We start from the raw sequence: 16460 nt of genomic DNA, 5'->3' as shown, positions 1-16460 counted from the left end.
GAAAACATTTTCAATATCACGAAGTTATCACAAGTTCATCTAAATATCCATTACTTTATCCTTGTCTTCTGACAGTTTTTTTCTTTGTTGACTATGTATTTATAATGCTATGGTTTGCCATAGCTTTACTCCATTATTAAGAGACCCATCATAACAAACCTAAGATTGGTCAATAAAACTTAGGCATCTTCTCAAAATAAAAATCTACTACCATTGGTTTTTAGAAATATATTTCTGGAAGGTCTACTCACTGTGGATGTGAAACTCTGACAGTAAAACTTAACACATGAACAATAGTACCTAGAAACAAGCTTCACAGGAAAAAAAAGAGAGAAAGAACCAAAGGGCACCATGGTGGGGAGACCTGAATTTCCTGGCTGTTTTCTTCACAGTCAACTGCCCTCTGGGAACCTATTACTCTCTGGAGCATTCTACCTGTGAAAGCTGCCTGATGGGATCCTATCAAGATGAAGAAGGACAGCTCGAGTGCAAGCTCTGTCCCCCTAGGACTTACACAGAATATCTTCATTCGAGAAGCATCTCTGAATGCAAAGGTAGAGGCTTACATGCTTTGATCAGAGACCAGATGGATTTTGTATCCAGTTGTAATGGGAGAAAGGCTTCTTTGCTCATCACTTGGTCTTGGTCAAGGCTCCTGTATCAAAAGATAAGTCAACAAGAGACAATCATACTCATTTATTTAATGAAATTTTTATGTGATGAGGTGAGTGGCTATGTAGAAGTATGATGGGACAAAGAGAGTATGACATAGTGTAACAAACTAAGAGGGTGTTGCCAAGGCCTGTTTGTCCCAGTGTCTTCAGAGTCAAGGGTGCTTCCTTCCTTCAGTCAGCAGAATGAATGGACATGTCTCATTCAGCGTTAAGCCCCACTGTGAGAGAAAAAAAGGGCGGGGGAGGTTCATAGAGACCTCTCTGCTTCTCCAGTGCTCTTAAGTTTTTTAGCTTAAAATATTCAGTATAATTAGATGCCATACTTTGGGGTAGAACAGCAGTTCTCAACCTGTAGGTCATGACCCTTTTGGGGGGATTGAACAACCCTTTCACAGGGGTCACATATCAGATATCCTGCATACCAGATATTTACATTACAATTCATAACAGTAGCAAAATTACAGTTTAAAGTAGCAACAGTAATAGTTCTATGGTTGGAGGTCACTACAGTAGGAGGAATTGTATTGAAGGGTTGCAGCATTAGAAAATTGAGAACCACTGGAGTAGAGGGTTCTTAGCTCTGTTTCAATCCATCAGTCTAAAAATAGGATGAAATAAGAACATTATTCAGAGCAATTTTACATAGTCTTTCTTTTTATAAAGTACTGAGTGTCTTCTGTATTCAAAGAAATCATTTATTTTTCTTTTTGGGACAAAGCTTTATAACGTGCTTTTCTCTCAAGTTTCAATCCACATGCATTATTTAGCCAGAACTTTTTTCTTGAATCTCACGCTAATTAGTAGAAAGGACTTCACTTAGCAATCATCAACTTAGTTTTTGTTAGAACATTATTTGATATGATGAGATCAATTTTCTGTTGGCTTGGAAATGAATTGCAACAGACACAGATGAATAGACTCTTGCTACTAAAATATGCAGTATTTTCCACATTTCTCTGTCCTTCACAATGCAAGTCCCCAGTGGAAACATTTTCTTTCATAATAAAGGTTAACATAAGACACACCTCACTGAAGAAATTTCAAAATTGTTTCTCCATGCTATGGATATGAAGGCAGTGTGCATATTTAATGATAAATCAAATTCTAGGAGGTACCAAGTGTTTGAAAATGTACCAAAAATGTTAGCAATGTTAAAAAGTGAGAGTCCCTTGGAGAAATCAAAGGAAAAGACAGTAGTTGGGACTCACCCATCAATGAAATGGTTAAAGGAGCAGCAGAATCCATTCTAATTTGGAAAGTTGAGGTGTTGAAGTGGTTGGATGCATGGAGCCCAATTTAGGATTCTATTTCTGTCATTCATTGCACTTTCCCATTGCACAACTTGTCTTTAAGGCAGTGCTTCACCATGGTGTCTGTTTTGAGCCTTGTTCAGTGACTACTAAACAAACTGATAGGTGGTGATGGAAGGAGCTGGTTATGTGTCTCACAGTAGAACACAGGAGCATGATGGCTCTACATGTGTGAACAGCTATAGAGGAAGAGTTCATATTGCCTTTTTTCCCATGCATTAGACTGGGGAAGCCCTACCCTGTACACAGCTAATTTTGAGCAGCTTAATTTTGCTCATTTGCATTGTATGTTTCTTTTCAGCTCAGTGTAAGCAAGGCACCTACTCTTCTAGTGGACTTGAGACCTGTGAATCATGTCCACTGGGTACTTACCAACCAGAATTTGGATCCCGGAACTGCCTCTTATGCCCAGAACCCACCACAACTGTGAAAAGAGGAGCTGTAGACGTCTCTGCTTGTGGAGGTTATCGACAATGTTTTAGATGTTTATACTTATTTACATATGCTAAGTTCTTTGCGTGGAGGAGTGATATACTCTTAACAAAACTAAATGTCCACAGTATTCGAAGAATGTAAATAACTGTCTCTTCATGGGGAGGTCCTTTTCTTCTGCTGATCAGCAGCACTTCAGTATAAACATTGGGCTGTCTGTATATACCACAAGACTTCTATCACAGGCTTCAGTAAGGAGCATGAGGATTCATGGTACCATAGAAATACAGGTTTCTGGACCCTGTCCTCGGAGTTTTGATTCATTAGGCAAACCATGCATTTCTACCTAGTATTCAGGTAATGCCTACTTTTACTAGTCCAGGGATCACACTATGGCAGCCACTGGTTTAAGTAGAAATAAAAAGGCCAGCATTCTACTTTGAATATCTCTAATATCCCAGCTGAGTAGAGTTATCCAGCCAGATATTCCTGAAGATGTAAACAAAACTAGAAGATAAAACATAACACTATCTCAAAACCAGACCTGAGAGTCAAAGTTGATCTGTTATGGGCTGTCTCAGTCATTAGATGCTTATTGTACACGCATGAAGTTCAAATCAGCACCACCCACGTTAGAAGCCAGACATGGCAGCATTCATATGATCCCAGCAGTGGGAGGCAGGGGCAGGAGGATCTCTGGGGCTTACTGGTCAACCAGTCTCATCTACCAATGAGCTCCAGGTTTAGTGAGGGACCCTGATTAAACAATAGGATGAATAGCAATAGGGGAAGATACCAAATATTGCTACACACACACACACACACAAACATGAACACACACACACATACAAATGTACATACACACATGAATAATACACATACAAATGTGTACACACATAAATATACACACATGAACACACACAAAAATGTGTATACACACAAATGTATAAGCATACAGGAACACACTCTGTGTACACACACATGAACACACACTGAGAGAGAGAGAGAGAGAGAGAGAGAGAGACTAGCCTTTTGTTAGAAACTCTAGAAGTTTGTTTCTCTGTAAAGCCAGTGGAGCTGAATTCAGAAAAAAAGGTTGGGGATGGCCTCTGAAGTATCACAGAGACTCACAAGCCGGCCTGTGTGATGATTCTTAAAAGCATGCATCTTTTCACTCTTTATCCTCTGGTTTAAAAGCCTAAGGTTTATGACAACCCAGAGAGTAAAAAGATGTTTTCCTAAGAGCCAGCCTGCTCTGTGCCAGTTCTCCAGGCTACACAGCAAGCCATGCACACACTTCCTCACTGAGCTATAGCCATAACAGCTACAACTAAAAAGAGACTGGGATTCCTTGCAACCAGTCAAGGGGGGAGGTTTACTTGTGGCAGTGGAAGGGGTTTGCTAGAGCTACATCTAAGGAGATGTAGTCCTCAGATGTTGAAAGTCATAGGACATAGGAGAATGGATGTTGAGTGATAAGATTCATATGTCTTCACATTTGTTTAAACTGTCTCAGTGTACCAGAGTCATGGTAGATAAAACTCTTAGACCTCATAGATTCCTTGAGCAGTGTTCATCAATCTAATGTTTCACCAAAGTGTTGAGAAAAGAATTTTTCTAGACTGTGGTTGAAGCTAGACTGTGTGTCAAAGCTACCTCCAATTTTGTTTTTTTAATTTAAAAGTCAAAGACTCACATTATGCTTGAAATGGATTCGCTAGGCACTCTTTGGTTTTGTTGATATGTGAAATAATTTTGGAAGAAAGTTGGCAGTAAAATAGTTCTGTCACTACCCCAACATCCTCCAACCACAAGGCAACTGGAATTTTTACAGGGAAATGAGTTCACATTTGACTTTTCTTTCAGCTTTCTAAATGAGCCTTGAGGTTTGTCTAGTGCAAGCTTTGCAATTAAGTAGTTCTAATTCTCAGGACATGGCAGAAATTCTGGTAATGTCTCCTAGTATTCCCAGCATTATAAGCCACATTCTCCTCACCATGGGTGAGAAGCAAGAATAACTCATCTCTCTTGTGGGTTTGGACCAATACTATTGCACTTTAAAATGGAAGAATATAGGACATAAAATAAATCCTCACATATTGTCTCTTAGTTTTTAACTTCCTTCCTCTCTTCTTTTCTTTCTTCCAACTCTTTCTTTCATTATTATTTTTTCTATATTGATTTGTTTATTGATGTGTCATTCTGTATTTTGCTGAGTTTACATAATGCTTCTTAAAAAGAAAATACCTTTTATATTTCAGTATGCTCAAAATTAATTGTTATAACCACTATAACAATTTTATATGCCACACATTACTACTATGTTCGTGCAATACAAACTTTATGCGTCTTGCCTTTTCTTACATACATATCCTTTGGCTTGTGGCTACACAATCTGAGAACTTTCAGTCCCATAAACGGTACCTACACATCATTGTTGACACATCCACCCAATAGGACAAGGATCGATATTTTATGAGGACCGGAATGATACCATCTCTCACTCAAACCCTTTAGAATGGACTTAAAACAGGCACTAAGTGCCCTCTGGTGTTGTCTTTAGAAACATATTAACTGAAAGCATGTGTCTTTGTTCACTGAGTATATAATTACAGATGGGCCATTTCTCATCTTACTATCAGTTGACTAATGTAATTAGGTGTCTTGGACTTCCTTTTCCAAATAGAAAGAGGTGACACTGTTTCTATAGCTTTCTCACACTGAAGCTTACGAAGCTTATCTTAAATGAGTAATGAGTTATTTTATGTGTACACACACACACACACACACACACAACCTTTTCTTCTTTCTTTTGCAGTACCCTGTCCAGTAGGAGAATTCTCTCGTTCTGGTCTAACACCCTGCTATCCATGCCCTCGAGACTACTACCAGCCCAATGCAGGGAAGTCTTTCTGCCTAGCTTGTCCCTTTTATGGAACTACAACCATCACTGGTGCCACATCCATCACGGATTGCTCAAGTGAGTTCTCAGATCTTATACTGGGCTCTTACCTATGCCCCTCAGGCCACTTCTACTCTGAATGTCAGAATTTTGGGTGGATTCCAATATCTGGGCTTAATTCATCCTTCTATGGTTTTTAAAAGAATGTTAGTATATTTATTTATTGTATTGTGTATGTGCACATGTGTGTGCACATATGTGTGCAAGCTTGTGTGTGCATGTACGTGTGTATATGCATTCACACATGCACAAGCTACAACACTCGTGGGGGTCAAACAGCAGCTTTCGGGAATCCTAACTTACAACATCACCATGTGTGTCCTAGGATCAAACTCAGGCCACCATGCTTGATGTTAAGTGATTTTACTCACTGAGCCATTTTACCGGCTCCTTTTAAAGTCTTTTGGATGACATGACTAGAAAAATTATTTTGGAAAGGTTGCACTTGGTAACTTCCAAATACCTCTTTCAGAGTCTAGGATGGAATGACATGCCACCCATGATTGTTTTCCTGTTTAGTATTACTGAAACAAAATACATGTGGCTGACTCACTCTGCAACTAGATTGTATTTTGAGAGAGTTTAATTATGAGCCACACCTACCACACACTGACATCTTGCATGTTTGTCTTGTTAGGTTTTAGCTCTACTTTCTCAGCAGCAGAAGAAAGCATAGTGCCCCTTGCAGCCCCTGGACGTACCCAAAAGAAGTATGAAGTCAGCAGCCAGGCAAGTCAGCTCCCTGCACAGAACTTTCTCTTTGATGGGATGCTTACAGAATAATTTGCCATTTTACATAACTCAGAATACTGTAGTTGAAAACTATAAAAAATATTTAGAATATTTAGTTATGATTTTTTTTTTTTTTTTTTTTTTTTTTTGGTTTTTCAAGACAGGGTTTCTCTGCATTGTTTTGTTTTGGAGCCTGTCCTGGAACTTGGTCTGTAGACTAGATTGGCCTCAAACTCACAGAGATCAGCCTGCCTCTGCCTCCCAAGTGCTGGTGTGCGACACCAAAGCCTGGCTTAGTTATGATTCTTAATAAGAACTTTCAAAAAGTGATCTTGAATGAACTCACCTGGAAGCAGCCTGACCGCGTTATGGCCCGTAGGTAGGAATGCTCTGAAATGATCTGAGTGCTTCTCTGTGATCCATGTCTTTTCTGCCCCCATAGGTCTTCCACGAATGCTTCTTAAACCCTTGCCACAACAGTGGAACCTGCCAACAGCTTGGGCGTGGTTATGTCTGTCTCTGTCCACCTGGGTATACAGGTAACATAAAGGAATGCTAATTTTAACATGTTTTATGTGAAATTGGTGTAGCTATTGAGTCAGACTTTGGAATACTAAACACAGATCATGTAAGATACATTGGATCATGTTAGTGAGGAGAAATACTGGGTTGAACAAGATAAAAAGAGTGCATACCTATCAGCTTTCTTTGCATAATTTGGCAAAAAGGAGGGGGGGAAATCGTCACTATAAAATCTAACACTATAGCTGGGGGGGGTAATTGGAATACAGTCCAAGAGTCATGTCCAAGGTTTTGTTCTAACACAAATTAAAGGCATGACACTCAACTTTGTCCAACACAAACATTTTAGAACAAATTCCTGGCTTCTCTCATTTGTTACTCAAGAGGGGAAGTTCTTGTTCATAGATGAGATTTGTTACTTTGTTTCTAGCTTCAGGAGAACACCATGGCTTTGGACTAGAGGCTGTAGGAATTATGTAAGATTTATTTTTATTTGCAGTTTGGATGGCATTACAAATGTGTCCACAAACAATTTTAGGAGGAAGATAAACTATATTTTAAAATTACAATTAATTTTAAACAATCCCTTATTTTCTTTAAAATTGGTTTTTGCTTCAAAAAAAGGTATGCAATGAATTCTGAAAGTTTTTCATGTAAAATTATATTTAAGTAGAATTCACCAAAAAAGAAATAAGCAAAAAGAAAATTAGAACCAAAAGGCAGCCAAAGGCTAGCAAGAACATTGGCATTCCATTTATCACAGTGACTCATGTATATGTACTTTTTTAAGTGCTGACATTTTATAGGATATATGGAATTTGCCAGCACTGGAAAGCAGAGATGGGAGACTTTCTGAATTCAGGACCAGATTGGTCTACACAGTGAGTTCCAGGACAGCCAGGAATACACAGTGAAATCCTATCTAAAAAAGACAGAAAGGAAGGGAGGAAAAGAGGACCTTTTCTGAGAATTCTACATTTCAGTGGTGGCTTAAAGAAATCATATAGGATAATGCATCTCATACAGTAGTATGTGCCATAGCTATTTAAAAGGCTCACCAAGCTACAGATCCCTGGACCCTGGAGAGTCTGGCAGTCTCAGCATTTCTGATTCAGTAGTGTAGGGTATGGCATGAAATGGGCCATTTCTCTTCTGTCCAAAGGTGATGCCAGTGCTGGTGAGCTCAAATCACAGTCCCCTGGTGGGGAGTGTTTCTAACAGAACTAGCCCAGCAAATTGTGTGCATCCTATGGAAAGATAATGCCCACTACAGGGCATCTGGCACATAAGCTGAGATTTAGAGAAACTTGGCCCGGCTCCACCCCTTAAGCCTGGTGACTTAGGTAGCAGCTCTTTATAGTTTCTGTGGGTTTTGCTTTATGGTTAACATAATTTATGGCTCATGTTTATAACTGCAAGCTTCCATCTCCATTCTCTCAATGTTTTAAGATACTGTGCTATTTCCCATGTAATGGTGTAAGCTATTTTAAATTTGTATGGAAACCTGTGGTGCCTTCATTAAACAAGACTTTATGGTAGCTCTTCCTCATAAGCTGAGATTGTGGAGATCATTGCACAACTGATCTCTCATGTTTACTACTCCCTTTCTTTGATTTACCATTCAGCATTTGGTTTACATTTTAGGCTTAAAGTGTGAAACAGATATCGATGAATGCAGCTCACTGCCTTGCCTCAACAGTGGAGTTTGTAGAGACCAAGTTGGGGGATTCACTTGTGAGTGCCCACTAGGTTATACAGGTAAGGAGCAAGGCTAGTGTGTTTACAACATAAACTGAGTCTTGTTTTGGAGAATTTGTGTACATTTGGAAAGTGCTCATTATGTGGTTATGTAAGGAAAGCAAGGCATCGATTTGTTAGTATTAAACTGCTGATGGCTTATAAAATGGTAAAATGGGCAGACCTGGTTCCCTCTGTATCTACAAGATGTGCAACTTCAGAGCCTGGGAGTGTTTCTGAAGCTGTTTTTCAGGTTCATAAATGGAGATGAAGAAGTAAGAGGAAACACATTTGTTCTCATGGGATGCCAGACAAGTACATGGTCCTTCCAGCTCCTCACTGTTACCTTACTGGAATTTGGAATTGTGTGTGTGTGTGTGTGTGTGTGTGTGTGTGTGTGTGTGTGTGTGTGTGATTGCTACCACAGATCAGTCACTTTTGTCATTACAGACTCTGCTCCTCTCTCCAATTCAAAGGCATTCATATATTTAAGTATGTGTTATATTTAATTCAGAGAATTGCAACCTTTAAGTATCCTCCCTCTAAAATAGTTCAGAAACATCAACCTCACTATCAATTCACTTGTGGAATCTCATTACAATTATTCCAGTATTGATAATAGAGTCTTATGAAATAGAATGTGTACCAGGCTCTTTCTTTTGGGCCACTAACCAGCTCCCAAATCAATACATGGAGAATTCTTACTAATTATGAAACCTCTGCCTTGTCTTAGCTCTTATTTTAATTTGTCTGTCTTTATCTATGTTTTGCCTTGGGGATTTTTACTTTTCTCTCCTTTCCTATGTCTTACTTTCACCCCTATCATATCTGAATGGCTGGCAACTGCCTAGCTTCTGGCCCAGGCATGTCCCTCTCTCCTTCACTCTCTCTTCCTTATTCTCTCTTGAACCTAGTTTTCTCTTCCTATTTAATCTCTGCCCACCAGCCTTGCCTATCCCTCTCCTGCCTATCTATTGGCTGTTCCACTTTTTATTAGACCAGTTAAGTACCTTAGGCAGTCAAGGTAAAGCAAATGCAACACTCACAACTAAACAAATGCAATACAAACAAATGTAACACACCTTTATATAGTTAAAGTTATATTCTGTAGCATAAACAAATATAACACATCTTTACGTAGTTAAATATTTTACAAGAGGATGATTTGTAACCTAAGAAGCAATAACAATCTCATAATATTGTTATGACAGAAACATATCATATCAGCAAGTTCTCTGTACTTATTATTCAAAAATATATTAAAATAAGTATTTTAATTTATGTGCATATATTATTTTCTACATTTAATAAATCTTTTATAATCTTTATAACATATTTCAAAGTAACTAGATTATGAAACATTATTTCCAAAAAACAAACAATTTTCATAATGAAATTAAAATATTAATATAATTTATGGTGACAATCCTTGAACTAGTTCTTTTTTTTCCACTTGGGGTCCATGACATTATGGTAGACCTAGTCTTATGTGGAGGGACACTGAGTTTATACAGTAGAATTACATGTTGTCTGGAAGTCCAATTCAAATATTTCTGGGTATTTTTATTTATAAGCTTTTTTATCAAAAAAAGTTTTTGCAAATAGAAATCACACACACACACACACCAAAATTATACAGACCCCAAGTCTATGCAGTTTAAACAGTGATTCAGAAGCCATGGAGTTTCACACTGGACTTTGCAGTTTCACTGTGAAATAGAGTTGTATTCATTTATCTGCCATCATAAAAAAAATTTATGACAGAATTAGAATAGAAAAATAATTAGCTTTATATCCTCTTTCATAACTCATGTCCATTACCTACATTCAATCCTTCATCATCCCCTAATATCTAGCCTTTCTTGTTCTCTTTTATAAATATCATACTGTACCCTCATACACATTTGTTTATAAGTATTCAAAGATTTGTGTGAGCAAGAGTTCTAAACAGTGAAAATCGTCCCAAAGTTCCCTCTAGTTGGTAAACAGGCAGACAGAGAATATATGCCTATATATCTCCAACAAGAAAAGAGAAAATTTTTGTTTGGTGGTCCCAAATAAAGTGTGTGCTCTCTTTTTAGGGGCATGTCACATATATACATTTAGCTATATTTCAAGAGGTAGACATGCTCAGACTTAACTGAGGAGGCTGGAGATCTGCATACTTGCCACCCCCATTGAACTCAGGTGTTCAGCAGGCGGATCCACTGCCAGATGCATTGTTATTTCAGTTTCATGTCCCAGCTCTCTCTCTTCATTCTTTGCCTTACACATATGGTTGCATTTCCACCATGATGCCTCTGTACAAGCATGTATCTACTAAAGATAATCTCCAAATCTCAGGTTAGCTTCACCTGGGATTGTCCCATAAAGTCTGTGAACAGAGTGGTAGACATATACTATGAGAAAATTAGACCCAGGCTTCTGAATAATATGTATTTATTAGACTTTAAATATACTGTGCTGCTTGCTAAATATTAGATATAAGTATTTATTGAAAAAAAGTAGTTATAGTTTGATCTCTTGCTATGATGAAACACTGACTAAAAGCATCCTGGGGAGGAAGAATTTGTTTGACTTACACTTCAGATGACATTCCATCATTGAAGGAAGTCAGAGTAGGAACTCAAAGCAGAAACTTGGAGGCAAGAGGGAGCTCTGCTTACTGGCTGTCCCTCTGGCTCATGTTCAGCTGGCTTCCTTATATAGCCCACCCACTTGCCTAGGGATGATGCTGCCCATGGTGGGCTGGGCCCTCACACATCAATCTTCAGATATGACAATATCTCACAGACTTGGTTATAGACCAATATAATTGACATCCCATCTTCGAAGGTTACTCCAGATTTATATCAAGTTGATAATTAAAATTAATAGAGCAGTATTGAGCTCTGTATGAATATGTAGGTTTGTTAGAATTGCTACTTTCAAAATCTTTTATTAATAACATTTCTTCCTAATGTAGTTTGTGGTGGGATATATGTGCTATTAGATATCAGCTACATAATTCCATTTACACCTTGAATTTAAGCATCCTGTACTTGGTAATATCACAGGCTGGGCCTCTGTTGCTAGGCAACAAAGGAAAGGATGTGAATGACATCACTTGTTCTCAGAACCTATTTACAGAGCACATGGACAGCTGGCTACTGTTTTCTGGACTTTCAGAACAAAATAAGTTATTTTTTTTATTCAGTATTTTTCTCAAATATTTTTTGCCAATTTTGTGCTATTACAGCTTAACTTCAGAAGGATTGCACAGCAAAGAATCAACAACTAATGAGAGAAAACAACTTTAAGCAAGGCCACGCCTTCTTACAAATATGGTCACATGTCCATGGGTGTCATCTCCCACTGTACGCCAAATATGCTGCATTTCTGGCTAAATGTCTTCTTTTCCATGATTTCCAATTGCTCAGTTTTCACTCTAAACAACTTGCTTGACCAAATCTTATGTTTTCTCCAGATCAAAGACTCTGTGGTTCTTTGCAGGCCAACTATGTGAAGAAAACATAAATGAGTGTAGCTCCAGCCCTTGCTTGAATAAAGGAACCTGCACTGATGGCTTGGCAAGCTACCACTGTACCTGTGTGAAAGGATATGTTGGTGAGAAGTTTGCATTTCTCTCCCTTGTTTCAAATTCTGTAAATAAAAATTAGTGTATTTATTAACATAATACCTAAGTATTATATTTGGATTTTATGAACATACTGTTGGAGATAAGTCATGTAAATGATGTTCATGAAATGAATGTAAATTGGCGAAAATAATATATTTTGCAAACTGATGAAAGCAGTAGGGTTAAAGAAGTATGAACTTGATTTTTAGGGAATAAGTCTGAAATGGGTGGAATGCTAATGAAGGAAAAATGCAAGGGCAAAGAAACAGAAAAAAAAAGAACTAAACATATTGTCCTCTTAAACATTATTTCAGCTCTATGCCCATTGCTAACCGTAGTTTTAGAAGGGAGTTAAATAAGCTGCAGAGTCCTGAAATGACTCCACAAAGCCCAGGCTCCTTCCAAGGTACATCACGAGCAGGGTTAATGACAGTGGCTCTGCAGCCTCTCTCCTTTAGGAGCACTCAAGGAGTCACACTGGGCTCAGTTTTCCTACAGAGACAATCATCCCAGCTCTTTCTTGTCCTCGCCCACCCTAGGTGAGCACTGTGAGACAGACATCAATGAATGCCAGTCGAGCCCCTGCTTAAATAATGGAGCTTGTAAAGACCAAGTTGGGGGATTCTTGTGCAAATGCCCACCTGGATTTTTGGGTACTCGGTGTGAAAAAAATGTGGACGAGTGTCTCAGCCAGCCATGCCAAAATGGAGCCACGTGTAAGGATGGTGCCAACAGTTTCAGGTAAAAGGCCGAGTCTAGAATTTCGCTTTATGTTTCCTTGACTGAGCAGTCACTTGCAGTCTTAGTGAAGCATTAGCTACTAAGTCCCAAGTCAGCTGTCCTCACAAGTTCACCCAAAGATAGGCACAGTTGAATCTCACCACCACTGGCAGTAAGACAAGGCTAAGCCTAGACGTGAGCATGTAGCTTTTTGGTGGTTGTTGCTTGTTTGATGTATGTGTATGTGTATGTGTATGTGTATGTATTTGTGTATGTGCATGTGCATGTGTATGTGTATGTGTATGTGTTGTTTTGAGACAGATTCTCCTGTAGGCCCATCTGACCTGGAACTCATTACATACTTGAAGATGACTTTGAACTTCTGATCCTCTACCTCCCGGGTGCTACAATCAAATGCAGGTGCCATCATGCAGGGAGACAGGGAAGACAGCATTTCTGGAGTGCAGAGGATAAACTGTTCTTGCTCACAAACTTAGGAAATACCATGGTCCTAAAGTTGCTGCTGGATCTATCAGCTCACAAAGTTAAAAGGAAAATATCAAAATCACCCCTATATTTCACTCCCAGCTCTGCCCCTGCATTTTATCACCCTCCTACAAGCAGCCAAAGCCCTGTATAGGTAAACACATATGTGGAAAATGGCCAGGTCAGTAACTGTCTTGTCATTGGGCAAGTGAATGTTACCAAAACATCATCATCCTGTCGTGGAAGCTTCCCATTTCCAACGGAGAGTGCCTCTCCATAGGCTGTAAGAAACTTGCAGGTGAACTCTAAGGGTTCTGGTCTCACCCCAGGGTTCAAAACAACAGAAAAATATATAATTCATCTAGAACCAGAGGAGAGGAAAGGACACTATGTCTTGTCAGAAGAATGTAGCCCTGTGGATTAACTGAGCATGGTAGACAGAGCTATGGCAATGTTTTCCTGACAGATAAGGATGCTAGTTAAAACAGATTTACATAAAGTTCAGAGACAAGATGGCCTCCGCTCTAAAGGTTCCTCTTAAACCTCTCCATTGCCATAAGCTCACACTAGCCACCTTCAGATCAACCTCAAAGACAGCTCCTAATGAATATGCTGGTGTTGATAATATGACCTCCTTAAAGAAAAGTATTTCAGTCACACAGAAAATTGCAAAGAATAATAAAGACATGCATTCAGCTCTATGATTAGCAAATCTTAGTATTCATCTTATTTGCAAATTTGATTCAAAATTTTCTTAAAGGAATAATTTCTAAAGATAGAATTGGATATAGTTTGCATACACACACATTCCCTTTCTGGCAATCAATATTCTGAAATGCCTATACAGATAAAGGTCATTTATGTTTTATGTTTTACTTCCGAAATCACATCCATAAGCAATATACAGCATGTTTTTAGATGTTAGGTAAGTGGGACAAACCCCATCAATAGCATTTGTCATTTGTCACTCAACATTGTTTCCAGCATTGTCAAGCAGATGGATTTGTTGTGGTTCATTTGCCACAATGGCTGCTTAGTGTCTACGACATGAGTATACCAGAGATTGATTTCCCATCCACCACACTAGGGCATTACTGTCATGAACACAGAACAAAGGATGCACAGCTCTTGTGCAGTGATTTTCTAGAGAAAATGACATGAAGTGGATACACAGCTGTGGGGGACAGGCTCTCAACAACCCTCAGACACTGCGGGATTGTAATTCTAATTTCCATCTCTGATTTCCTATTTCACAACACGATGGTCAGCGTTTGTCATTGCTGGATGTGTTTTGTTGTTGCTGCTGCTGTTGTTGTAAATGTGTAAACAATTGGTTGTGACCACAGATCCTGACACAAGGAGTAAGAATGAGGTTGAGGCTCCTACCCCAGCACTCAGTGACAGCAGGACTTCCTCAAATGCCTTAACTGCTCTGGCAAACTTCAACTCATCAGTAAAGTGGGAATGACACCAGCATTATCTCATTACCATAGCATTGTCATAATAAATTAAGGCCTTAGAATAGAACCTGAGCTATCCGTGTTGTCCTAGGAATTTCTGTGGGGAAAAACTCACATAAACCAAATTTCACTTGGACCAGAATTCCTTTTGCTTTATTTTGTTCTATTTATGATGCATGATGCACAGTGTCTTGAAGGGGTTCAGTCACAGTCAGATGAATGGAAAAGTAGACACAATTTAAGTGCTTTTTGGATTGGGGAACAGGTTTTAGCATTTCAGTCTTTAAAGCCTTCTGAGACAAGGTTGTCATAAGTTGGGGACGCAGTTTCTCTAATGGATCCTCTTATGGTTCCTATTGATGCATTTCATTTTCTTCCAGGTGCCAATGCCTGGCAGGGTTCACAGGACCACACTGTGAACTGAACATCAATGAATGTCAGTCCAACCCATGCAGGAACCAGGCCACCTGTGTGGATGAGCTGAACACATACAGTTGTAAATGCCGGCCAGGATTTTCAGGCCACAGGTGTGAGACAGGTATGTGTGAACTCGGGTGTGAGACAGGTGTGTATGAACTCAGGTGTGAGACAGGTGTGTATGAACTCAGGTGTGAGACAGGTGTGTATGAACTCAGAACAACTGTTAACAATACGCAGAATAATTATAGAAGTATCGGCTTTTGCCTATGCCATGTACTGCCCACCCACCAGAGGTTCTGCTAAGCACTTGGTACTTACTTCATCTTCACAACCATCAATAAACTAGGTACTGCTGTCATTATCCCCAACAGCTTAGACATCTAAGGAAAATGAAACAATTTGGCAGACCTCTTCCATGTTTCCCTTTCCAACCTTTTAGTTTTTGCTGCCACACACCAGCTCTTCGATTATTTCCCCTCTATCTTCTTTCTCCTTTTCTTCCTTCTTTGTGGTCTTGAGGCAATGTGTGTGTTTGCGTGCGTGCGTGTGTGTGTGTGTGTGTGTGTGTGTGTGTGTGTGTGCGTGTGTGTGTGTGTACAGGTGAGAGTAGAGACCAGAAGTGGGTGTCAACTGCTCTCCACTTTATTTCTTTTGAGACAGGGTCTCTCACTGAGCCAAGAGCTCAGTGTCTAGACTGGCAGGCCAGCAAGTTCTACGGATCCTTCCATCTCTGCCTCCCAGCACTGGGATTATAGACATGCCACCATGTCTGGCTCTTTATGTGGGTGCTAGGGTTGGGAAATCAAGTCCTCATGCTTGTTTGAATCAGCACTTTACTTACTAAGGCAGTGCTTCTCACCCTTCCTAATGCTATGACCCCTTAATACAGTTCCTCGTGTTGTGGTGACCCTCAACCATAAAATTATTTTGTCACTACTTTATACCTATAATTTTGCTACAATGGTCTTAGGCAACCCATGTGACCCACAGGTTGAGAACCATTGCACTAAGCCATTTCCTCAATCCCAATTTTGTTAATTTTAATGGCATTTTTTTACGATAGAAAGTTGAAACATTACAATTACATAAATTTATTGGACTATGAGAGCATGTTGTGACTTATGAATATTTAAAGCAATCTAATCAACATATCTATTACACCAGCTGCTTCACACATTTTGTTGTGAGAATACTTAAAATGTACTCTCAGTAGTTTTGAATTGTACATGTGCTGTCATTAGCCATATTTACTATGTTATAAAGTTGAACTCAAGCACATGAACTAGCCAAACAAAATGCTCATCTCTGAGATTGTGAATGTTAATTATCATCTGTCTTTCTTACATGTGTCTAGAAAGCGACTTGGCTTATTGATAGACAAGTAGG

The 16460-nt window shown here is 39.1% G+C and overlaps 1 protein-coding gene across 1 annotated transcript in view; it reads left to right on the top strand.

Annotated features, from left to right (window-relative positions):
• Positions 1–16460, top strand: part of Svep1 (sushi, von Willebrand factor type A, EGF and pentraxin domain containing 1) — a 158601-nt gene that overhangs the window by 90248 nt on the left and 51893 nt on the right. The window contains exons 17-25 of the mRNA XM_051187853.1: positions 393–554; positions 2286–2447; positions 5235–5396; positions 6016–6107; positions 6553–6649; positions 8277–8390; positions 11862–11975; positions 12528–12729; positions 15035–15192. Of these exons, the coding sequence (XP_051043810.1) occupies positions 393–554; positions 2286–2447; positions 5235–5396; positions 6016–6107; positions 6553–6649; positions 8277–8390; positions 11862–11975; positions 12528–12729; positions 15035–15192 (1263 nt within the window). The remainder of the gene's footprint in view (positions 1–392; positions 555–2285; positions 2448–5234; positions 5397–6015; positions 6108–6552; positions 6650–8276; positions 8391–11861; positions 11976–12527; positions 12730–15034; positions 15193–16460) is intronic.

This window comes from Phodopus roborovskii, unplaced genomic scaffold, assembly GCF_943737965.1.
Source record: "Phodopus roborovskii unplaced genomic scaffold, PHOROB, whole genome shotgun sequence".
Taxonomy (NCBI): domain Eukaryota; kingdom Metazoa; phylum Chordata; class Mammalia; order Rodentia; family Cricetidae; genus Phodopus; species Phodopus roborovskii.
The sequence above is the reverse complement of the archived record's forward strand: the minus strand, read 5'-3'. Positions and strand labels throughout refer to the sequence as shown.